The sequence below is a fragment of the Natator depressus genome, chromosome 12 (genome assembly GCF_965152275.1).
Source record: "Natator depressus isolate rNatDep1 chromosome 12, rNatDep2.hap1, whole genome shotgun sequence".
NCBI lineage: Eukaryota > Metazoa > Chordata > Testudines > Cheloniidae > Natator > Natator depressus.
The window spans coordinates 3,315,407-3,340,535 of NC_134245.1; the positions used below are offsets into that span (position 1 = coordinate 3,315,407).

The 25,129-nt window shown below is 47.9% G+C and overlaps 1 protein-coding gene across 2 annotated transcripts in view; it reads left to right on the forward strand.

The window, feature by feature from the left end:
- HYDIN (HYDIN axonemal central pair apparatus protein) overlaps window positions 1-25,129 on the forward strand; it is a 443,011-nt gene that overhangs the window by 363,379 nt on the left and 54,503 nt on the right. For both annotated transcript variants that reach the window (XM_074968344.1, XM_074968343.1), the window contains 14 exons: window positions 1,114-1,213; window positions 1,856-1,955; window positions 3,288-3,456; window positions 8,732-8,970; window positions 9,348-9,468; window positions 10,629-10,833; window positions 14,423-14,658; window positions 15,708-15,859; window positions 15,958-16,147; window positions 17,202-17,310; window positions 18,063-18,323; window positions 20,808-20,950; window positions 22,287-22,505; window positions 23,961-24,121. In XM_074968344.1, the coding sequence (XP_074824445.1) occupies window positions 1,114-1,213; window positions 1,856-1,955; window positions 3,288-3,456; window positions 8,732-8,970; window positions 9,348-9,468; window positions 10,629-10,833; window positions 14,423-14,658; window positions 15,708-15,859; window positions 15,958-16,147; window positions 17,202-17,310; window positions 18,063-18,323; window positions 20,808-20,950; window positions 22,287-22,505; window positions 23,961-24,121 (2,405 nt within the window). The remainder of the gene's footprint in view (window positions 1-1,113; window positions 1,214-1,855; window positions 1,956-3,287; window positions 3,457-8,731; window positions 8,971-9,347; window positions 9,469-10,628; window positions 10,834-14,422; window positions 14,659-15,707; window positions 15,860-15,957; window positions 16,148-17,201; window positions 17,311-18,062; window positions 18,324-20,807; window positions 20,951-22,286; window positions 22,506-23,960; window positions 24,122-25,129) is intronic.

The window sequence follows — 25,129 nt, forward strand, 5'->3', positions numbered from 1 at the left end:
ATTTGTACTTGGCAGTTACCACCGATGGCAGGTGAGATGGGTGGGGCAGCGGTGACCACGTGTTGTGAATGACATAGCCTCCTACCTGCAAGGAGCACTTCTGCTAGCTCCCCTCCCCACCCCAGCTCTGGCCTTTCTCCAAGGGACCAGCTTGTAGAAGGGTAAGACCAGCTTGTAGATGGCTGCCTTACTGGTTACTTCCAAGTAATCAGTGAGGCAGCCATCTTGTATCTGAGGCACTGCTGGGTAAGCGAGGTGTTATGGGCTGGGGAGGTAGCACCTGCAGGCAGCTGGACAGATGGCCATTTTTGGACATGTTTCCATTGCTTTTCTTTATTTGAATCAAAATATTCCAGTGTATCCTGGAGCATCCGAGTCTCACAAATCCCCAATGGGCTAGCCCAGCTGGACCAGTTTGGGGCAGCCCCAGTTCCCACCAGTCAGCTGGGGCTAAAGCCTGGATGATAGAGCCATCCAAGAACAAATCCAACCCCCTCGCCCCCTGAGGCAGGTTGGTTCAGGTCAAGGGAGCAGTGACTGGGCTGATTCAGGCTTGCTGATATGGTGCTCTCCATTTGGCATTGGCTAGTCCCACTTGACACGTCAGGAATCGCTCTAGGGTTCCTGCGCAGCCTCTGCCACTTCCCTGCCAGAGAGTCCCATTGCAGGGCCCTGCTGGAAACAAGCTTGGTTTTGAAATGTAAGTAGCAACAACTCACAGGAAAAAGGCACAATAAGGGAGTCCCTTTCCTACCTTCTACATTGCAGCAGGGCTGATGTTCAGAAGGGCTGCCTCATGAGCTTGGCTGGGGGTTGTTAGGAACATCTCTTCTTGCAAACTATGCTGGTAGCCATAAACAGCATCATTAGTAGTGAGTTTCTCATGCTGGAAAGGTGGAGAACTAGGCTGATGTTTCACACAGCGGGAGAATCCTTTTGGGTCATCCCAGGAGGTTAGCAGGGTAGGAAATGCCTTGCAGCTGGATGGCTGCTGGTGCTGGAATCTGATGGCAAAGAAGGAGGTGGGTGCCGTTGGCAGTATGAAGAACTCGTGATGTTCATCAGCAGAGGTCAGAGGTGCTCTGAGTGACAGCTCTTTATTTGTTGCCTCAGGTTTCAGACATGGAAAACATCCTGGGGATTGTTCAGTACGAAAACATCCAAGTCCTTGCCGAGTCCTATGATGTTGCTCTGGACATCAGCTTCCCCAAAGGTCAGTCTTTGTCCCCCACACTCAGGATTGCCTGGCTGGATCAGTAAGAAGAATTAAGGTTGCCCTCAGTAGGCACAGGGTCCAGATGTATAACTGAATGAGGCAAGCATCCAGTAGAACAAATAGTCAGTGACCATGTCATTAAAAACTGTATCATGATATATACACACACCAAGGGGATGAATTAACATCACCTTAATACTGGCATTTCCTAACTTTTAAGTACTTGACTTCACCTTAACCTTCTGTTAAAGCAGCTTTTTTGTAGGCAATTTTTTTTAGTTGTTGAGGTGGAAACCAAAATAACAATAAGTCTGTACAAAAACATTTCCAGCTTTCTGACATGTAGACTATCTAAGCAGGCAAGTCTGTACTGCTCGCAGACTGGAGAGTGACATATACTTTTCGGCATGTAGCACTGCAAGGAAATGAAAATGACAATGTTTAGCCACTAAGCCATGCAGTTCTTCTCCATGTAACAAAAAGGGCAGTGAAGCATCCCGGGGCTAATTTTGAGAATAAGACTTTCTCTGGAGGACTTTGACTTCCTGGAGAGTCAAATCTTGTGATTTGGAGGTGTGTTTCATGCAAGACCTGAGTATTCATCACCATCTCTCCTCCCACTTGTGGCTTTCTCTGCAGGTACAGATGGTGGTTTGGATTTCGGGATCATTAGAGTATTGGATGAAGCTAAGCAAATGCTGTCCCTGAAGAACAAAGGAAAATATGAGATTGGATACAGGTAAACTACTATTTCAGCTGTGTGGTGTATAAGCATTTGATGCCCCATCAGTCCAGTCTCTCATTACGATATTCTCCTGGATATAACCTCTTCCTGGAATGGCTAGATCCCAATCAGGGTAAGTAGCAAAGCTCAGAGGTCACCACTTTCAAATATTCAACACACCAACAAGTGTACTTTACACAGCATGACAATTGAAGCAGAAACACAACAAAATGTAAATCATTCCCCAGTGGGCATGGCTGTGATTTATTTACAGATTTCAGAGGTGAGCGCCTCTATGGCTGAGTGCATATGCCTGCACTCTCTCTCAGTTTGTCCCTGCTCTGGGACAGAGTGCCCAAGGGCTCCCTCCCAGGAAACAATGTCTTTGTCCCCTTGGGCCTTCTGGCTGCAGCTCTCCAGCTGGGCACTACAGTACAGTTCCCACTCTGGGGTGCCTCAGTGTCCATGCCACTTCCCCCCGTGGCTAATGGGGAGTGGGGGGCAGGGGGGAAGACTTGGACCTACCCACTACTCCAGGTCCCAGCCCAGGGACCCTTTAGATTGCAGCCATCTGTTGTGTCCCTTTAACTATGTCACTTCGCTGCTCTAATTCCCTGGGCCTTTTCCCCACGGTGCCTTCACCCTTACCTTAGGGTCTTGTCCTAATGGAATCCCAGCAACCAGTTCAGGGCTCCTTCTTGCTCATCCCGGATTCTGGCAGCGCTGCCCTGTCTGGGGTTCTGGGGTTCTGCAGCTCCATCAGCCACACCCCCCATCCACACTCCTAAAGCTCCAGCAAGGAACTGAACTCCCTCTGGCCTGCAGCTCTTCTTATACTTGGCTCTGGGTCCTGATTGGCTGTGCCCCACACAGCCACTCTAGGCAGCTTGGAGAACCCTCTCCACTGTCCTTTTTGGGGGCGGGGTGTGGCAGGGCCATGAGGCCTCCACCAGGGGGCCTCGGAGGTTCTGGTATACCCCATCACAAGATGTCCGGGGTTTTTTTTTTAAAAACTTCTATTTTGCAAAGCATGGGCACATTCTGCATCCTACAAATGAGGAAGTTAGGCATGAAAATGCAGATTAAATGTACAGACAGGTGCATACAGAAAACGCAGACCCTTTGAAAATCTGGCCTTGGAAGTAAATCAAGCTAAAGTCTACAACTTTAATTTCCATCTGCAATCTCTTGAACAAAGCTGAGTGAGATCTTAATGGCCGTTTCCACATTCCTAAGTGTCTTGTGCCAAGGCTCTTAACTGGGCTTCTTGGCTATGCTACTGGCTCTAGTGTCCTTAACCGAACAGGCCAATTCACAAAGAGTCTTTGTTTTGTCTCCATCCTTCAGCTTCACTCTAGAATCCCCTGAAGCCAACATGCCAAATTTGAACTCTGTCTTCAACATCCAGCCCCAGAAGGGGACTTTAGCTGCTGTTGACCGCCCCACTCAGATCCAGATCACCTTTCGGTCCAAGAAGGAAATGAAAATTGAAGACAAGCCTATCCTGTACTGCCAGGTGAGATGCCTGTAAAGACATTGGCACAGGCCAAGCTGTGATGGCTGTGACAGTAGCTAATGGTGCCCTGTGTCTTGTGATAGCTGTGATCTGTATATTCCTAGTCACACACAAGTGGGGGTGCACTGGTTAACTGGGGGATCCAGTGCTACCATCCATGTATTTGTCAAAGCCTTTCATGATGTTCCTAAAGCATGGATGAGTATCCACCTCTAGCTTTGGAATAGGTATTTAAAGAGTCAGCAGTACTGGCCTCTCCAGTCCTAGCTTCTCCTAGGATTGGATTAAGGAGCCTGACCTTGAAAAAGCTCAGGGCTACTCCAAGTTTAGCCTTTCCCAGCCAAGAATTCCCTATAAGAAGAATAATGCAGGACCATAGAAGATATCACTCTAAGCCCCTTTCAGCAGGAGTCACTGCAAGGAATAGTACTGACCAGTCACTGGAGTAGAGAGGCATTCACAGCTGCTCCGTCATAGGTTTCTGTAAGAAGGATGGTTCAGGACTGCTGACTGTAGGAAAGTTCACACCCAGGGATTCCACATCAAGCATTCTCCAATGGGAAATAGTGCAAGAGTGTTGGCGGTGGGGAAACTAGAAGATATCAAATGAACCTAGCATACAATAAATGGATTCAAATTGGTGAGGTTATAGATCTCAAAATGTAATTGCAAATGGAGAATCATCATCAAGTGGATGTGCTTGCAGTGGGGTCCTGCAGTGATCAGTTCTTGGCCCTATGCTGTTTAACATTTTATCAGTGATCTGGAAGAAAACATAAAATCATCACTGATGAAGTTTGCAGATGACATAAAAATTGGGTAAGTGGAAAATAATGAAGAGGTCAGGTCACTGATTCAGAAGTGATCTAGATTGCTTGGTAGGCTAGATGCAAGGAAAAATATTAATTTTAATACAGCTAAATGTATACATCTAGGAACAAAGAATGTAGGTCATATTTATAGGATGGGAGATTCTACCCTGAAAAAGATTTGGGGATGGTGGTGTATAATCAGCTGAACGTGAGCTCCCAATGTAACACTCTGCCCAAAAGAGCTAATGCCATCCTGGGATGCATGAACAGAGGAATCTCAAATTGGATTAGAGAGGTTATTTTACCTCTTTAGAGACGAACAAATTTATTTGGGCATAAACATTTGTGGGCCAAAACCCACTTCATCAGATGCATGGAGTGGAACATACAGTAGGGAGATATAAATACACAGCATATGAAAAGATAGGAGTTGCCGTACCAAGTGGGGGGTCAGTGCTAACAAGCCAATTCAATTTAAGTTGGAAGTAGGCAATTCTCAACAGTTGACAAGAAGGGGAGGAAATCACTTTTGTAGTGTTAATGAGGCCAATGTAAACAAGGTGGCCCATTTCAAACAGTTGACAAGAAGGTGTGAGTATTTAGCAAGTGGAAATTAGTTTTTGTAAAAACAATGAGGAGTACTTGTGGCATCTTGGAGACTAAGAAATTGATTTAGTTTCTATAGTGACCCATCATGAACTGATCGGAATATGCATGAGAGGCTGCTAGACAACTCTCTGACAACTCTTAGTTGGGGATTGGTCCTGCTTTGAGCAGGGGGTTGGACTAGATGACCTCCCGAGATCCCTTCCAACCCTGATATTCTATGATTCTATGATTCTACCACATTCTACAGGCCATTACCCTCTGATCCCACTGAGAGTTACCAAAAGAAACTACACCATCTGCTCAAGGAACTCTCTGAAGAAGCACAGGAACAAATCCGCACAGACACATCCCTAGAGCCCCACCAGGGGTATTCTATCTCCTACCCAAGATCCATAAACCTGGGAATCCTGGATGCCCCATCATCTCAGGCATTGGCACCCTGACAGCAGGGTTGTCTGGCTATGTAGACTCCCTCCTCAGGCCCTAAGCTACCAGCACTCCCAGCTATCTTTGAGACAACACTGACTTCCTGACGAAACTACAATCCATCGGTGATCTTCCAGAAAACACCATCCTAGCCACTATGGATGTAGAAGCCCTCTACACCAACATTCCACACAAAGATGGACTACAGGCCGTCAGGAACAGTATCCCCAATAATGTCACAGCAAACCTGGTGGCTGAACTTTGTGACTTTGTCCTCACTCATAACTATTTCAGATTTGGGGACAATGTATACCTTCAAGTCAGCAGGACTGCTATGGGTACCCGCATGGCCCCACAGTATGCCAACATTTTTATGGATGACTTAGAACAAGGCTTCCTCAGCTCTCGTCCACTAACGCCCCTACTCTACTTGCGATACATTGATGACATCTTCATCATCTGGACCCATGGGAAGGAGGCCCTTAAGGAATTCCACCAGGATTTCAACAATTTCCACCCCACCAGCAACCTCAGTCTGGACCAATCCACACAAGAGATCCACTTCCTAGACACTACAATGCTAATAAACGATGGTCTCATAAACACCACCCTATACTGGAAACCTACTGCCTGCTATACTTACCTACATGCCTCCAGCTTTCATCCAGACCACACCACACGATCCATTGTCTACAGCCAAGCTCTACGATACAACTGCATTTGTTCCAATCCCTCAGACAGAGACAAACACCTACAGGATCTCTATCAAGCCTTCTTAAAACTACAATACCCACTTAGTGAAGTGAAGAAACAGATTGACAGAGTCAGAACAGTACACAGAAGTCACCTACTACAAGACAGGCCCAACAAAGAAAGTAACACAACGCCACTAGCCGTCACCTTCAGCCCCCAACTAAAACCTCTACAGCGCATCATCAGAGATCTACAACCTATCCTGAAGGATGATCCCTCACGCTCACAGACTTTGGGAGACAGGCCAGTCCTTGCTTACAGGCAGCCCCCCAACCTGAAGCAAATACTCACCAGCAACTACACAACAAAAACACTAACCCAGGAACCAAACCCTGCAACAAACCCCGGTGCCAACTATGCCCGCATATCTATTCAAGGGACGCCATCATAGGACCTAACCATATTAGCCACACCATCAGGGGCTTGTTCACCTGCACATCTACCAATGTGATATATGCCATCATGTGCCAGCAATGCCCCTCTGCCATGTGCATTGGCCAAACTGGACAGTCTCTACGCAAAAGAATAAATGGACACAAATATGACATCAGGAATTATAACATTCAAAAACCAGTAGGAGAACACTTCAATCTCCCTGGTCACTCAATAACAGATTTAAAAGTGGCAGTTCTTCAACAAAAAAACTTCAGAAACAGACTCCAACGAGAAACTGCAGAACTGGAATTAATTTTCAAACTGGACTCCATCAAATTAGGCCTGAATAGAGACTGGAAGTGGATAGGTTACTACAGAAACTAAATCAATTTCTTAGTCTATAAGGTGCCACAAGTACTCCTCGTTGTTTTTACAAAAACTAATTTCCCCTTGCTAAATACTTACACCTTCTTGTCAACTGTCTGAAATGGTCCACCTTGTTTACATTGGCTTCATTAACACTACAAAAGTGATTTCCACCCCTTCTTGTCAACTGTTGAGAATTGCCTACTTCCAACTTAAGTTGAATTGGCTTGTTAGCACTGGCCCCCACTTGGTAAGGCAACTCCCATCTTTTCATATGCTGTGATTTATACCTCCCTACTGTATGTTCCACTCCATGCATCTGATGAAGTGGATTTTAGCCCACGAAAGCTTATGCCCAAATACATTTCTTAGTCTTGTGACGGGGCAAGGCCAGATGGCTATAGAAAAGTAGTGGGAGATAGGTATATTAGCTCCAGGCTAAACAAATCCCTGGTACCAGGTTAAGTGAAATGGAAGCTGCTCGAGGTAAATTAAGACACCTGGGGCCAATTAAGAACTTTCCAGAAGGCAGGGAGAATGCTAGGTTGATTGGGACACCTGAAGCCAATCAGGGACTGGCTGAAACTAGTTAAAAGCCTCCCAGTCAGTCAGGTGGGTGTCCATGTCAAGAGCTGTGGGAGGAAGTTGCGCTGTTGGAGAGGCTGAGTAGTACACACCATATCAGGCACAAGGAAGGAGGCCCTGAGGTAAGGGTGAAGTGGAGCTTGAGGAAGTGAGGGCTGCTGTGGGGGAAGTAGCCCAGGGAATTGTACATGTCATGTTTCTAAAAGGTGAGCTACCATAGCTGATACTATTATGGTCCCTGGGCTGGAGCCCAGAGTAGAGGGTGGGCCCGGGCTCCCCCCCACACACCTTTGCCCCCTGATTAATCACTGAGACTGGGAGACAACAGAGACTGTGCAAGGAAGGATAACTTCTCCTCACCTCCCTCACTGGCTTATGATGAAAATTGCTCAGTAGATTGTGACCCTTGTCTCTAGAGAAAGAAGGGTTACGTGGAGGGTCACAGTGAGCCTCTGAGGCTAGCGAAATCCATCAGGAAATGCGGGACCCACGGAGGCAAGGACAGAGCTTTGTCACAGTCTCTAAAGTGCCACAAGGACTCCTCGTTGTTTTTGCTGATACAGACTAAAACGGCTACCACTCTGAAACCTATTTTACCTCTGTATTTGGCATTGGTGCAATCGCTGCTGGAATCCTGTGTCCAGTTCTGGTGCCCACAACTCAAGAAGGATGCTGGTAAATTAGAGAGGATTCAGAAAAGAGCCATGAGAATGCTTAAAGCATTAGAAAACCTGCCTTATAGTGATAGACTAAAAGAGCTCAATCTATTTAGTTTAACAAAGAGAAGTGTGAGGGTGACTTGATCACAGATCATAAGTATCTACACAGGGAACAAATATTTGATAATGGGCTCTGCAGACAAAAGGTCTAACATGATCCAGTGGCTGGAAGTTGAAGCTAGACAAATTCAGACTGGAAATAAGGCATACATTTTTTACAGGGAGGGTAATTAAACACTGGAACAATTTACCAAGGGGTGGTGGATTCTCCATCACTGGCAATTTTTAAATCAAGACTGGCTGTTCTTCTAAAAGCTCTTCTCTGGGGATTATTGGGGGGAAATTCTCTGGCCTGTGTTACACAGGAAGTCAGGCAACGTGATCCCAGTGGTCCCTTCTGGCCTTGGAATCTGTGAATCTATGAAAGCTCCTAGGGACTTCTGCCAAGTCTTTGCAAGGGTAATCTTAGGAACGACAAAGGCCTTCAAGTCACCAGGAAACTGACACAAGGGGGGAGTGCCTGGCTAAGTGTTCCATGGCTCCCGCTGTAGGCAGCAACTCTGTGGATTTATGAAACAGACCAGCAGAGTCCTCTAAACTCCACTTGCCAATCCACCCTGCTCTGCCTAGGTGATTGAGCCCAATGTCTGTGAAGGAGGCGAGACCATTGCCAGCATTCCAGTGAAAGTGTCAGTGAATTCTTTGTTCACTAAGTACAGCGTTTCCCCTGCCTCACTCATCAACTTTGGCTCCATGATGAACAGCACCCGTAAGACCTGCAGCTTCACTCTGGAGAACAAAGGCGCTCTTGATTTCAAATACTTCATCAGCAAGCTAATACGAGATCTGCCCATCTCACCAAAAAAGGGGTAAGAGAAAGCACTAGCTAATGCTGACAACTCTGTGCCTCAGTTTCCCCATCTATAAAATGGGGGTGATGACATTGACCTCCATTGTAAAGCACTTTGAGCTCTGCTGATGACAAGTGCTACAGACAAGATCGGGCTTATTAGTGCCCTTCTTTGTAAAGTGCTGGGATTTATGGATGAGAGATTGCATATATGTGATCAGTGTTGTTATTAATGTCCTTCAGCCAGTCATGCACTTGTGTGTATTACATTTGGACACTTGCTCAGAATGGGTGTGCCCCTTCCCAGGGCAATCCCAGCTCTGGGACAGTCAAACCCAGGAGGGGATTGGACACAGTGGAGACCCCAGCATGATGTATTTCTGCTGTTTCTTCCAGACCATCCCACATCAAGCACTCCCGTTCCCGTGACAGCGAGACCCTAAGCAAAATCCCTCCAGTTGGCAAACAAAGCAAGCGCTCAGAATCTCTTCAGAAGGACATCAACCTTGTTGCGCAGGTGGGCATAGGTGCCATCTTCTCCTGGCGCTGGTGGGTGCTCACGCCCCCCGGCCCTGCCCCAACTCCACACTAGCCCTCCCCCCATTCCAACCCCTTCCCCAAAATCCCCACCCCAACTCCGCCTCTTGCCCCTATTGGACCCCTTCACCAAATCCCCGTCCAAGCCCCGCTTCTTCCCCACCTCCTCCCCTGAGCGCGTCGCGTTCCCGCTCCTCCCCCCTCCCTCCCACAGCTTGTTATGCTGCGAAACAGCTGTTTCGCGGTGGCAAGCGCTGAGAGGAGAAGCGGGGAAGGCGCGCTCAGGGGAGGAGGCGGAGGTGAGGTGAGCTGGGAAGTGGAGGAGAGGGGAAGGGGTGGGGAGCTGCCAGGGAGCTGCCGGTGGGTGCAGAGCACCTACCAATTTTTCCCTGTGGGTGCTCCAGCCCCGGAGCACCCACGGAGTCAGCACCTATGCAGGTGGATGCATGTTCCACCCCGCTCCTCACATCAGCTGCAGTGTCTGCTAGGGCCCTTCTTCGGTCTGAATTCTTCCGCTCCCCCAGGGATGACCCTGCCTTGGCAGCTAGATCAGAGAATGTGCTGTTCTCATTTACGGTATGTCTGCTCCAGAGCTGATATTCTTTCTTTGGGTGATTTTCTTTCTCACATGCTTTCCCCTTTCTCTCCCCCAATCTTTCTACTCTCATTCCTCCCTCCTACTTTTCCAGGAAGATATTTCTCCTTTTTGTTTTGCTCCCTATCAGAAATCAGGAACCTTGCTGTTTTCCCCTCCCTTTACTTCCCAATCCCCCTTCCTTTGACCAGGGAGGATTAGATGCTGCTTCTTCTACAGTTTGTCAGCATCACTCTTGAGCTGACCAGAAGGTTTCTGGTGCTTCCCCTGCTGCCTAGGGCAGGGGGACTGAGGTAGGTTCCTGAACTTGGCTGTATGCACATGGCATGACCATTAAATTGACAACCCAATGCTTTATGCATCCTCTTTAGAAGGCTGTTGGAGTACTGAGAGTTTGTTCCAGGTCCTAGCAGCCCCAGGGAATGTGCAGTGATCATGACTGGCTGTAGGGAAGCAGGGAGAAATGAAGGGAGTGGAATGCTCCTCTCCTGGGACTGTTAACTGGCAGGATGTCTGAGGCAGGCTTTCCCTGGACTCTTTTGCAGGCTCGCTTCACTCTAGGCATGTTTACAGTGTATCCTGGGTTTGGATCCATCCCTGCAGGAGGCCAGCAGATCATCACAGTTGATTGTTTAGCAGAGCCAGTGGGAAAGTGTGAGGAATACCTGGCCATCGACATCGCTGACAGAGACCCCGACGATAATCCAGGAGGCATCCCATACACCCTAATTGCTGAGTCATGCCTACCAGGTATAGACATGTTCCGTACAGCCATTGGCTGAATCACTGCATCCACTCCCTCTTCCCAAAGGAGCATATGGAGAGGGGTTGCATTATCCTTGACACCCCCCCTTGAGAGAGAACATGGCTCATCTTGAAAATCTCCACTGCCTGCCTCCATTCCTTGCTGGATTTGGCAGCACATTATGGGATAGTAGGTAACCAACTCTCATGCTTCAGAGTGTAAACTGATCACTGCAGGCAGGCTCAGGAAGACATTCCCCCACGCTGGTGTCCAACCTAGGTGTGTTGTATGGAGCAGGGAGGACCCTTTTCTTCTGAGGCATCAGCTGGCAACTGTGGGAGGTAAGAGGCAGGAGCTGATAAACCAGCGATCTGATCCACCAGGGCAGTAAGGGGAAGGGACAGTGACCTCTGACAGCCTGTACAGTTATTTAGCTGTCAAAGAGGTATCAGGTATTTCCTAATGTTTCACTGTGTTTTCCCCTGCTTGCTTCTGGCTCAGTCCTGGCTGACTAGAGAGAACGATCATTCCCTGTTCCCCATTAATCTCGTCCACAGCTGTTGTGGCACCTCTTGGCCTCCCTTTCTCTAGACTGAACATTCCTACTCTCCCAAACTCCATAGGTCAAAGTGGCAAAGAGTCGTGTGGTACCTTACAGAGTAACAGACGTATTGGAGCATAAGCTTTCGTGGGTGAATACCCACTTCGTCAGATGCATGTAGTGGAAATTTCCAGAGGCAGGTATAAATATGCAAGCAAGAATCAGGCTAGGGATAAGGAGGTTAGTTCAATCAGGGAGGATGAGGCCCTCTTCTAGCAGCTGAGGTGTGAACACCAAGGGAGGAGAAACTGCTTTTGTAGTTGGCGAGCCAGTCACAGTCTTTATTTAATCCCGAGCTGATGGTGTCAAATTTGCAAATGAACTGAAGCTCAGCAGTTTCTCTTTGAAGTCTGGTCCTGAAGGTTTTTTGCTGCAGGATGGCTGCCTTTAAATCTGCTATTGTGCGTCGAGGGAGGTTGAAGTGTTGTCCTACAGGTTTTTGTATATTGCCGTTCCTAATATCTGATTTGTGTCCATTTATCCTTTTACGTAGGGACTGTCCAGTTTGGCCGACGTACAGAGCAGAGGGGACTGTATGTTATGTCCAGTGGAGTTCTGTTGTTTCTCAGACATTCTCAAAACTACGATACCCGTACGAGGAAATAAGGAAACAGATCAACAGAGCCAGACGTGTACCCAGAAGCCTCCTGCTTCGAGACAAGCCCAAGAAAGAAACCAACAGAACTCCACTGGCCATCACATACAGTCCTCAGCTAAAACCTCTCCAATGCATCATCAGTGATCTACAACCCATCCTGGACAAGGATCCCTCACTTTCACAGGCCTTGGGAGGCAGGCCAGTCCTCGCCCACAGACAACCCGCCAACCTGAAGCACATTCTCACCAGCAACGACACACCACACCATAGTAACTCTAACTCAGGAACCAATCCATGCAACAAACCTTGATGCCAACTCTGCCCACATATCTACACCAGCGACACCATCACAGGACCTAACCAGATCAGCCACACCATCACCGGTTCATTCACCTGCACGTCCACCAATGTATCTACGCCATCATGTGCCAGCAATGCCCCTCTGCTCTGTACATCGGCCAAACTGGACAGTCCCTACGTAAAAGGATAAATGGACACAAATCAGATATTAGGAACGGCAATATACAAAAACCTGTAGGACAACACTTCAACCTCCCTCGACGCACAATAGCAGATTTAAAGGCAGCCATCCTGCAGCAAAAAACCTTCAGGACCAGACTTCAAAGAGAAACTGCTGAGCTTCAGTTCATTTGCAAATTTGACACCATCAGCTCGGGATTAAATAAAGACTGTGACTGGCTCGCCAACTACAAAAGCAGTTTCTCCTCCCTTGGTGTTCACACCTCAGTTGCTAGAAGAGGGCCTCATCCTCCCTGATTGAACTAACCTCCTTATCCCTAGCCTGATTCTTGCTTGCATATTTATACCTGCCTCTGGAAATTTCCACTACATGCATCTGACGAAGTGGGTATTCACCCACGAAAGCTTATGCTCCAATACGTCTGTTAGTCTGTAAGGTGCCACAGGACTCTTTGCCACTTTGACCTATGGAGTTTGGGAGAGTAGGAATGTTCAGTCTAGAGATAGGGAGGCCAAGAGGTGCCACAACAGCTGTGGACGAGACCAATGGGGAACAGGGAATGATCGTTCTCTCTAGTCAGCCAGGACTGAGCCAGAAGCAAGCAGGGGAAAACACAGTGAAACATTAGGAAATACCTGATACCTCTGTGACAGCTAAATGACAGCTAAATGTGACAGCTGGGCCTTCTGTCCTCTTCCTTCCCAAGAGAGAGGCTGGCGTCTAGAAGGGCTGGATAGGCTGACGGAGAGACCTGCAGCATATCTGCTTTGCCATTCCCCAGAGGCTGTTGCTTTTTTGCCATGAGGGATCATGAGAAAAGAGTTGGTCTGAGGAATAGATTCTGGGCCAAACCCTGAAGTGTGTGCTTCAGCTGTACTCCATCCTCACTCGGGCAACATGTATCCAAGTCAAAGGAACATAGAATCATAGAATATTAGGGTTGGAAGAGAACTCAGGAGGTCATCCAGTCCAATCCCCTGCTCAAAGCAGGACCAATCCCCAACTAAATCATCCCAGCCAAGGGTTTGTCAAACTGGGCCTTAAAAACCTCGAAGGATGGAGATTCTACCACCTCCCTAGGTAACCCATTCCAGTGCTTCACCACCCTCCTAGTGAAATAGTGTTTCCTAGTATCCAACCTAGACCTCCCGAACTGCAACTTGAGACCATTGCTCCTTGTTCTGTCATCTGCCACCACTGAGAACAGCTGAGCTCCATCCTCTTTGGAACCCCCTTCAGGTAGTTGAAGGCTGCTATCAAATCCCCCCTCACTCTTCTCTTCTGCAGACTAAATAACCCCAGTTCCCTCAGCCTCTCCTCATAAGTCATGTGCTCCAGCCCCCTGATCATTTTCATTGTCCTCCACTGGACTCTCTCCAATTTGTCCACATCCCTTCTGTAGTGGGGGGACCAAAACTGGACGCAATACTCCAGGTGTGGCCTCACCAGTGCCGAATAGAGGGGAATAATCACTTCCCTCGATCTGCTGGCAATGCTCCTACTAATACAGCCCAATATGCCGTTGGCCTTCTTGGCAATGAGGGCACACTGCTGACTCATATCCAGCTTCTATTGCTGGCAGACTGTAGTGGGCTCATAAACCCCTCTCACGGTGGCCCAGCCACCACTAATGTGGGACAGAGTGCCACACTGAGTGGATGCGGGATAGACAAATGTAGGTGATAGAGGCACATTCCTTAAGATCCAGAGGCCTGAGGTTCAATACAAATTGCTGACAGCTCACTCGGGGGTGTGCCATTACCCTGACTTGTGAAAAAAAGGATTCTTGAGTCAAGTTCATCCTGCATTAATGCCACTGAAGTCAGTAGAGTTGCTCCCAAGACAAACTAGGCCTATGTTTCTCAGCCCAGAAGAGAACACACGGTCTCAGCTGTCATGTCTATCTTCCCTCAGCCTTTGTGGTTGATGACATCGGGACCATTTTTGAGGAACATAGGATCTGCAGCAACATCAACCTTTACCAGATCCTGCAGACAGTGGATGGCGGAGGGGTGTTTGTATCAGATGAGAACAAGTTCATCTTCAGTAACGTCCTGGTTGGGCACCAGGCAACAGCTCGGTTCAAGATCGCCAATGTGGGCAGAATTCCTTGTGACGTGGTCCTCGCGGTCAAGCCTGTCTCCAACAAGGTCAGAATAAGAGCTGAGGGGACGGGTGTGGGACCATCCACTGGAGGCCCCACAAGCAAGTTGGAGCAGCATGCAGGGTTTCTGAGATGTGTGTTTCAGCCTTGCCTGGTCTGGACCAGTGTAGGGTAATAGAATGTCACTCCCACCCCTGCCCAATAGTGTTAGACTGCTGCCCAAGCTGATCCACAGTGAAGCCTCCCGATCAGTCCATTGCTGGCAGTGCCTGGAATGAGGTACGATAAGCTGAGCACTGATCACATGGGATCTGATAAGATATGGATCTGATTAGTAACCACGTACTGTGAGGAAGAATAAAGCAATCCCCAGGGAGTCCTAGAGAGAAATGTCGCCTCTTACCCATAGGAGTGACAGAGTCCCCATTCCTCACAGCAGCCACTCAGAAGAGCCCAACAAACCGTTTTGTGATAAGCAACCCTAATTATCCCCCCTTCCACTGCCAGACTTGCCAGCATCTCATACTGTGACAAGCCCCTTCCTTAAGTTGATCCTGACCCTTGACAAAATTATACACAGAGGAATGGCACTGATGTGTTGGTCTGCCCCGGCGTAAAGCCAGTCTGGGTTGTTTTCAGCACCCTTTGATCTCTTTTCTTCTTCTTCATCTGGATAGCTTTCTCTCATTTAGTCTGGTGTTTAGTGAGATTCGTGATATACACAAAGGGTCTGATGGGCAATAAATCTAGGAATAGAGCCATACAAACAGCTATGTGCTATGCTGCAGTGGTGGCTGCTAAAAAGTGAGCCCTTACCTTTAGTTATCACATACTGTTGTCTCAAATACCCCACTTTCCCCACCACTTGGAACAGGATGGGTTTTTTCGGATCCTGACAGGACATTCGTTAAGTCAAGAAACATGCTGTTTGACATCCCTTCCTGAGACAGGAGAGGAGAACCTCCTGACAGCTGAGGGGAGAGTCTTGCCCCTGTGGCTCTTATACTGTGTATGTTTTGTGAGTTTGAATTCCACTGACTGTGTCTATGGGAGGGGTATTTCATAGCCACCCCTGCTGTCTGGGTTTCCCCTAAGGCTGCTGCCCGCATTAATGACATCTTCGAGGTGGATCCCGTTCGGATGTGCGTCCCCAGCCACTCCCATGCCTTTGCTACAGTGACTTTCACCCCACAGACGATGCAGAGCTACCAGTGCATTTTTGAGGCTTTCATTGATGGACTGCCAAGGTAATTTAACCCACTGTTTCCTGGGGGTGGGCTTTCCTGTCCCCTGTGTACATAGCAGGCATGTGCCTGGAACAATGATTTTTTCCTACTCCCTGCAGCTTGGTCGCTAAATCACGAAATTTAACATTTGATATCACCGGGGATGGGAACTTCCCCCGAGTGACCATCTTGCGCCCTGTCCTCCGCAACAAAAGAGGGAACCCACTGCTCCTCTTCAAGAGGCTCCTGCTCGAGCATTCGGAGAAACTCCCTTTTGTCCTTAAGAACAGTGGCGTGATACCCGTCCAGGTAATAACTTGCTAGGCAAAAGCTTAAAAATGGCACTGAAACAAATTTTCCTCCTTTTATGGACAAGCCTTATAGAACTTAATACAAATGAAGCTAGTAGAGATGTGTAGAAAGCACATTAAAACTCTGTGGAATTGAATATAGAATGAGATCCTTTCTGCATGTGTTTTGAACCATCCGTAGTAAGGATATAATTCTCTATTAAATTCCATAGGATGCTTCTGGAGAACAATAGAAAAGCTCCTATTTTCTGTCAGATTCTATAGGACAATTCCAAAGGGGAAGGCTTTTGACTGTTCATCTTTGTCTCCTTCCCAATAACTTCTTCAGTGTCTTCTCCAGTCTGATATTATGGCCCTCTGCACCAGTTCTCCTTTCTGTGCCTTAATAAACCACTAGTTGAAATGGGTGTCAGTCAGCCAAGATCGCGCATGATTGACTTTCACTTACTTGTCCTTGGGGGTGTCTGATTTTCTGACCAATTTGTCATTCTTAGTTAACAATATCAGAAGACAGCTGGTTTCCTCTTCACAGTTTGGTTATAATTATGAGAACGCTTCTGTTACATTCTAATTCCATTCTGCTCTACATGATTACATTTTAATACTGTCTAATTACATTCTATTTTATTTGATTACCTTCTAATTACATTCTATTATGTTCTAATTCCATTCTACTCAGTAACATTCTATTCTATTTGATTACATGCTATTATACTATAATTACATGCTATTCTACTTGATTGTAATTAGAAAGTATTAAAATGAATTCTATTTTAATTCTATTCTATAGTTACCTTTTAATACTTTCTAATTACGTTCTGTTCTGTTTGATTACCTTCTAATTGCATTCTGTTGTATTCAGTTGATTTCCAATTATAGTCTATTCAATTTCAGAGGAATATAGTCTGTTCTGTTTGATTACATTCTAATACATTCTAACAGTGAAAGCAATGAGTGTTTGGTTCTCTGGAACATCGGTAACATTCGATGACTCCACTTGCTGCCCCATATCCTAGCCCGTGTTGCCATGCTTTGTGTTTTTCTTTCTCCAGGTGATGGTTGACCTGTTGGATGACTATGGAGTTTTCTCACTGAAATCCAGGCCTACAACTCACTGCCTCTATGTGGCTCAGAGTGAGGGGGATGAATCGGGCAGAGAAGGTAAATGCAATGACGCTGGCAGAAGTGAAGAATTCCAGCAGCTCTCGTAGGGGATGTCTTCACTGTGAAGTTAAGTCAGGTGATTGGCACCCGGGTCTGAGCCCCAAGACTAGCCTAGCCCAGGAGTGAGCAGCTAGGCCAGAAAGTGGTGCCTGAGTTACTGGGTCCTCATTGGTGCTGCAGACACCAGGACTTCCGGGGCACTTCCCAGGAGTCTTTGTGCCACAGTGCATTGAGCTGCTCTGTGATTCTTTCCCAGTGAACTGAGGGAGAATTTGTCCTTCTGGGCACCCGGGGGAATTGTAGGAAGGCATTTGAGGATTACCAGCACTCAAATGGTTTAGCCTGAGTACTTGCTGCAAAGTGGGTGGGTTACCAGCCTGAGAGAAAGCAGTGCCTCACCTGTAGCCGATAGCCATGGACAGGCCAGCTAGCCCTGTTTGAAAGCACCATCGCACTGGATGGAGTGAGGAGGGTTTTGTGTGTGGATGGGAGTCAGGTCGGAACCAGCATTTGAGTAAGAGCCCAAGTTAATTCTGCAGCAAAGACATACTCATAGACCCTGCAGTATGAAGCGAGTCTGTCATGTGACCTCCTCCCTGTGGAACTCAGCCACCCTCCAGGAGAACAAGGGTTTGGGGACAGCCATGCTTTAGTTGGTTTTCCTGTTCAAACCTCTTACGAATGTCTCCTTCTGTATGTCTGCAACTCTCAGGTCTGATTTCCAGTCCAAATGCTCCATTTCTTTGCAGGAAGGAAACCCCACACAGCCTCCCTAATCCTGCAGAATGGTGAATCGGCAGAGTTTGATGTGCTTTTCAAACCCAGACTGGCCCAGCGGGTGGAGGGGAAAATCCATCTGTCAGTGGTGGACAACCAGTATGAGGAAACCTGCATTCAGATGGTGGGAGAGGGCTACCAAGACGATATCACGCTGGAGAATATCCATGGGCTGGTAGCAGAGAGCAACGAGGAGAATGCAGAGGGGCAGCTGGAGGAGGACAGAGTGGAGGGTAAGAGGTGTTGTTGAGAATAGTTTGGTCCCTTTGTGGTTTTTAGAAGGTAAATCAGGATTTTGGAATGAATGAGCCTGCTGCTGTTGAAGTCCGTGGAAATTTTGCTGTCCGTTTAGCTGACAAGAGCTGGTGGTGTTGGGATTTTGAAGGGGGAGGTAGAAGCTATATAGATTGGTGAAAACCTACGCTGCTCCAGGAGCTAAGAAGACCAAACTATTGAGACCAGGCAGGAAGTGAGAACCACACAAGGGCTTAGAGGAGAGGAGACCTTATGTCCAGAGAAAACAGTGCTGTTAATTGTTAATAATAGAAGAGGAGGGTCAGAAATGGGCAACATGCACTTGGGGAGTATCCCTAAAAGGGACATGTCAGGTCAAACAGCCTCTTTCTGTGACATCCAGTGAAGACTGCAGCTATACAGGAGTTGCTAGCATGTGTAGTACTTAGTGTTAGAGCCCTACCAAATTCACGGCCATGAAAACACGACATGGACCATGAAATCAGACTTCCCCCATGAAATCTAGCTATTGGAGGGGCAGAGAAGGGGCAGGGCTGGGGGCACCCCAGTGGGAGGCTGTTGCCGTTCACCGGGCTCTAGCTGCTAGTCGGCTGGGCTGTGGAGGGATAGGACTTCCTCTTTCCCTGTATGGCCACTCTTGGTGGGAGATCAGACCCACCTCCGTGTGCTTTCCCTGGCAGCAGAAGCTCCTCAGCTGTGCTATCTTCAGAGCCCAGCTGAAGGCAGCACAGAAGTGAGGGTGGCAATCCCACGGCCCCCCTACATCAGCTTTGCAACCCCCCATGACCCTCTCCTGGGTTGGGACCCCCACAATTACAACACCATGAAATTTCAGATGTAAACATCTGAAACTGTGAAATTGACCAATTTTAAAACCCTCTGTCCGTGAAATTGATCAAAATGGACAGTGAATTTGATAGGGCTCTGTGATGAGCTGGATCACAGAAACCCCTTTGGGACAGCCACCTGATGTGTCTAGACTACCTCTGAGCCCGTTTTCCCTGCCAGCTTGGGACTTCAATACCTTGCCTTGTTTGAGCCAGACACGCTTGCCTGCTGCAAACACAGATCCAAGTCTGAACCACATCCCCCACAAGCTGCAGGCTTAACTGAAAACAGCTTAAGACGTGCTCCTGTTTCCAGCATTCAGATACCCAGCTCCTAGTGGGGTCCAAACCCCAGATAAATCCATTGTACCCTGTATAAAGCTTATACAGGGTAAACTCATAAATTGTTCACGCTATAACACTGATAGAGAGATATGCACAGCTGTTTGCCCCCCCTTCTTTCCCAGTATTAATACTTACTCTGGGTTAATTAAGAAGTAAAAAGTGATTTTATTAAATACAGAAAGTAGGATTTAAGTCGTTCCAAGTAATAACAGACAGAACAAAGTAAATTACCAAACAAAATAAAATACGCAAGTCTATGCCTAATACAGTAGGAAACTAAATGCAGATAAATCTCACCCTCAGAGATGTTCCAATAAGCTTCTTTGACAGACTAGCCTCCTTCTAGTCTGGGTCCAGCAATCACTTACACCCCTATAGTTACTGTCCTTTGTTCCAGTTTCCTTCAGGCATCCTTTCGGGGTGGAGAGGCTACCTCTTGAGCCAGTTGAAGACAAAATGGAGGGGTTTCCCCAGGGGCTTATATAGTCTCTCTCTTGTGGGTGGAAACCCCTTCTCCTCTCCTATGTAGAATCCAGCTCCAAGATGGAGTTTTGGAGTCACATGGGCAAGTCACATGTCCATGCATGAGTCAGTTCCTTACAGACCAACGCCACATTCCCAGGAAATCTCAGATGTGGAATTGGTGTCTCTCAAAGTTCATTGTTAGCTTAAGTGTTTCTTGTTTGGGCACTTACTGAGAATAGTCTTTTCTCAAGAAGCTGACCAACTGCGTCACTGAGGCTACTTAAAATCAAGTACATAGCCAATATTCATAACTTTGAATACAAAAATGATACATGCATACAAACAGGATGAATATATCCAATAGATCATAACCTTTGCAGAGATATGTTACATGGTATATCTAGCATAAAACATATTCCAGTCATGTCATATTTACACTCATAAGCATACTTCTATAAAGCATTGTGGGGGTGCAACATCACAGGCCCTACTTATTGTGCCCTCTCTACAGCTGAGTTTGTGTATCTCTGTTACACAGGACACTTGAGCGTATGTCCTCCAAGTGGAAAGGTGTGTTGCAGGCTGTAATGTATTGTGGAGGCCTTTTGATTTCAGTGAGTGGGGTGGTACGTGTGTCCGTGGATGAGAGCTGGATGCACTGCTCGAGGAGGGGCTGCTTTAAGAGCTCTCTCTGGTTGAAGCAGGTGTGTATGTGCCAATGGATGGGAAGGAAGTCACATGAGGGGAAGGGTGCTGTGCGAGTAGTCACTGCCCTACAAGTGCTATAACCAAATCAGGGAGCATCCCCATTTTCATTCTTTCTAGCTGCCAGAGAAGATCACATCCAGTTTGGGGACTGTCACATCGGGAAGCCCTACCAGGTCACCTTCACGATAACCAGTCGCAGCAAAGCAGACGTGATGAGGTTTGAATGGCCTGCTGCGGCTTCGCTTGTCTTTTCTCCCCAGGTATACAGGGACCACTTTGTTTTCCCCATGCACAAGAGGTTGCTCAGCAGGTTATGTGTAGTTAGCAGAGCACTGACGCAGAGCTAGGTGGCAGTGCTCCTCGCTGCCATGCAGGAGCTCTGGTTTGTGTCTTGGGTCAGTTCTCTGAATCCTTGGGCTTGCAGAGGTGGGAGCTCTGTGGGGGCAGAACTGTCAACTCTCGTGGGAGAATCATGGGATCCTAACCTGCTCGGAAACTGCTCTTGCTCCCAGAGGGCTCTCAGTTGCAGAATTTCTCTTGGTTATAAAAGTCCATTCCCTTTTTAAAGTACGGTGTGATAGAGCTGTGCCTTCCTGGAGCGCCCTCTTACGGGAGAACAGGCACATCTGCCTCAGTTTCCCTCCACCAGAGTCCCCACAAATAGCCCAAACAGTCTTTCTCACTACCAATAGCCCTATTAATTTATTACAAAATCCCCTGCACATAACCCATAACAGTACCTCAAGGAGAGCCCTCGTTCTCTCACTTTGCCCCCATTCTGACTCTGGCGCCCCTCACCACACTTCACTCCCAGCCTTCAGCCCCCTCTGGCCCACCTCCTTCAGCTCTGCAGCTTAGAGAGCTAGCAAGTGTCTCCCTCTGCTGCTCTCAGCCTTCAGCCCTCTGTGGCTGTCTCTGGCTTGGCTCTCTGGCTCAGGAAGGTTTGCCAGCTAGCCCTTCCTCTGGCTCCCTAGCCCTCAGCCCTTTTCAGCCTCCTGGCACTGGCTTTGGCTCTTGAAAGTCAGTAGGCTTCCTGAGGATACCTCCCTCTTTCCACAGAGGGCCTGCAGGGTGCTCTCTATAGCTGGCCTCAGAGACCTCTCTGACCTCCTGACTCACTGGCTCTCCCTAGTCCTTTGTAATCCCCCAGGTGCCACTTCGCCCTCTTCATTGGCCAAACTGGGAATGGCTGTTCTGGCACAGGTGAACTGACCCTCCTTCATTTATGGGGCCAGAAACCCTGTGACACGAGGCCACTGAAGGAGACTGAGTTGCTCTAGATTCTGGTGTCATCTGGATGCTGGTATCCAGCTGTGCATCTTCTTCCCATTAGACCCAGATGGAGCAGCTTCCTAGAGGTGGTCCCTCCAGTGTGCTGTTGCTGGTGTCCATGTGGGGAAGCATGCACCCACCATTGCCTAGGCTAGCAATAAACAGAGGTGAATCTGGCACCAAATTCACTGCATGGAAAAATGAAGACTCACACTCTAGCCCTTCCATTTCTTCTCCGTGTAGCTCACAATAACACTCCATTCTTTGCTGGCCACAGACTGACCATGGATGAAATAATGGCATTGGCTCTCTGATCCTCTCCAGGTCGGCCACCTCCATGCTGAATGTTCTAAGGACATCACAGTGACTTTGAAATCTAATGTTCCTGCCACCTTCAAAATGCACACAGTTAAGTGTAAGGTGTCCAGAATCACCTTCCAGCTTCCTGCGGACCAGGTCCCTGACTGGGACGACCGCCTGCATACTGTCAAATGGGTGGATGCTCTGAGGAGCCTGACGACCACGCGCCCAACAAAGAGGAAGGTAAGAAGTGAGATTATGAGAGCAAGTGAAACAAACACAATGGCATTTGGAGCCATCCCTGTAAAGCCTAAAGACAAAGGGTCACATTCACTGCTGACTAATCAGCTCCAGCTGTTCTGCACAAATGTTTAACAGCCAGGGTGATGAACCATCGGCACAAGCTACCAAGGGAAGAGGTGGATTTTCCATTTCTGGATGTCTTCCAATCCAGACTGGAGGCCTTTCTGGAAATAGGAGTTAGCCAAGTTGCGCAGTGGGCTACTGGGCGCAGTGCAGGGGCAGCTGGGTGGAATGCTGTGGCCTCAGTTATAATGGAGGTCAGACTAGATGATCTAATGGTCCATTTTGTCCTTAAAATGTCTTAGTCTGATTTCAGTCAGGAGGGAATTAGACCCAGCAGATTCTAGTTACAGGTTTCTTGTGGAAGAATGACCCTACTTCCCCATTGTGTGTTTCCGTTACCCTACCTGTACTTTGAAATGAGCTCTCTCCACATTTTAACAGCTGAGATTTCCCTCATGAAATCATTACTGTGTGCAGGGTCGTATTAGACAACAAGTGTTAGCAGGTGGCTTCATTAGCTATGTAGCAGGTCGGCTCAGGTACCATAGAAGTATTTTCTTCAAGAACTCTCTCTCTTTATAGCTTTTACCAGGTCAAACCGAAAAACAGAGGTGATGAATGTTTCGAAGTTCTGGCAGATTGAATGGAAGGTTGCCAAGAAGACAAATATTTTCTTTATCCATAAGAAGTAGCAGTACCTCCAGGCCTTTCCAATCAATTCCCCTCCACCCTGATCCAGACATGTTTGTCTCACCTGGGGTGGAAAGGAAATTCAGTCTCATTTACTCCAAGTCATGATCTGGAGAAAAACACCCACTGCTAAGAAAAAAGGGAAAGTCAGTCCCTGTTCATTCAGCTATGGGCTTCTTTACACAGGTGTCTGCAGTGGTGGGGCCACTGTATTAACAAGGGGTGGGAGCAATGTGATATTGGTCATTCAGGCCTGGGCTCCTTTATGTTTCTTCACCAATTCTGATCTGCAGACACCATTTCCTCAACCCCTCTGCTGGGACACAGGGTTGAGACACAGCCACCTCATAGTGCTCCCACAGACAGTTCTCCCTGTCATCCGGGTGGTGTCTGTTTGCTCCAGAACCAGGGATGCTGGAACAATTTTTATAGTGGGGGTGCTGAGAGCCATTGAGCCCAACTGTAAATCCTGGATACAATGGAAACTACTTCAAGTCAGGGGGTGCTGCAGCACCCTCCACACCCCTAGTTCCAGCACCTATGTCCAGATAATCAATGGCAAAGGAATGGGTAACAGAAGGAAAGTTCAGGAAGGTTGTGTCTGAATGGCCCTCACTGTTTTGATGGTGGTACCAAGTCTGGCTCTGGAGGGGCTCAAGTGCTTAGTCAGGTTACTGTTGTTTTTCTCGTTTCTGTTTGAAGGTGATAGAGACAGACCCCGAACCCGCCCACACTGTTCTGGAAGAGAGCAGCCGAGAGCTAGAACTTCAAATCAGTGCCATTGTTGATTACACCCAGTTCAAGCTAGAAACTAACTTGGTGCAGTTCAAGGAGACCTTGCTCCTCCAGACCAGGGTGTTCAGGTGAGTAACTGAGATTACACAGGTTTCAGAGTAGCAGCCGTGTTAGTCTGTATTCGCAAAAAGAAAAGGAGGACTCACGAAAGCTTCTGCTCAAATAAATTGGTTAGTCTCTAAGGTGCCACAAGTCCTCCTTTTCTTTTTTTGAGATTACACGGGGACAACTCAGAAAAACTGGTTCTTCTTCAAGCGATGTCCCTGTGGGGGCTCCACTTCAGGTGTGGGTGTGTCCCGGCGCCCTTAATCAGAGATTTTGGGTAGCAGTGTTGGTCTGGGTACCGTGTAAGCAGTAGTCATCTTGCGGCACCGTTGGCACCTCATCTAGCGCGTGCGCCTCCCGACCCCCTCAGTTCCTTCTCAGCCATCCGCAGCCTCAGACAGAGTTCTGACAGTGGCAGAGTCCCAACATCTTTTGCTCAACCTTAACGAATTAAATTAGATTGTTTAGTAGAGTTTGGTAGTTAAATAGTGCAGTTAGTACTGGAGTACCTACTTAGCACTTAAGTAAAGAAAAATCTTTTTTTTACATTAGCTTCTTCCAAAGCGGGAAACCTATCCCCACTACAAAATGCCTAGTTCCCCAGGATTTAAGAGATGCAGCTCATTCTGCGAAGCCATGTCCATCTCTGATGGGCACTCCTTCTGTGTCCGTTGCCTTGGGGAGTTGCACATCCCTCAGAAGTGCACTCTCTGTAGCAACCTAAAAGCGAGAGCCAGGTGCGACAGAAACCCATGCCTAACACTGATCCTGGTGGAAAAATCACTGCAGCCGGCCTCTGACACAGGCGAGAAAACCTCCCCTTCTGGTGGCTCCCCAGGCACAGCCTCAACTGAAGAGAGCACCCAGTCCGCCAAAAATACATGGAAAGAGCCGCAACCTCCCCACATAGAGAGACACCGAAAAAGAAGCAGTCGCCAACCGGGTGGCTGTCCTCAGTGCTGACCTCCACACAGGTAAGCACCTTTGAGGCATCAGGCACTTTCGGCACCGTCAACACCAGGACCTCTGCC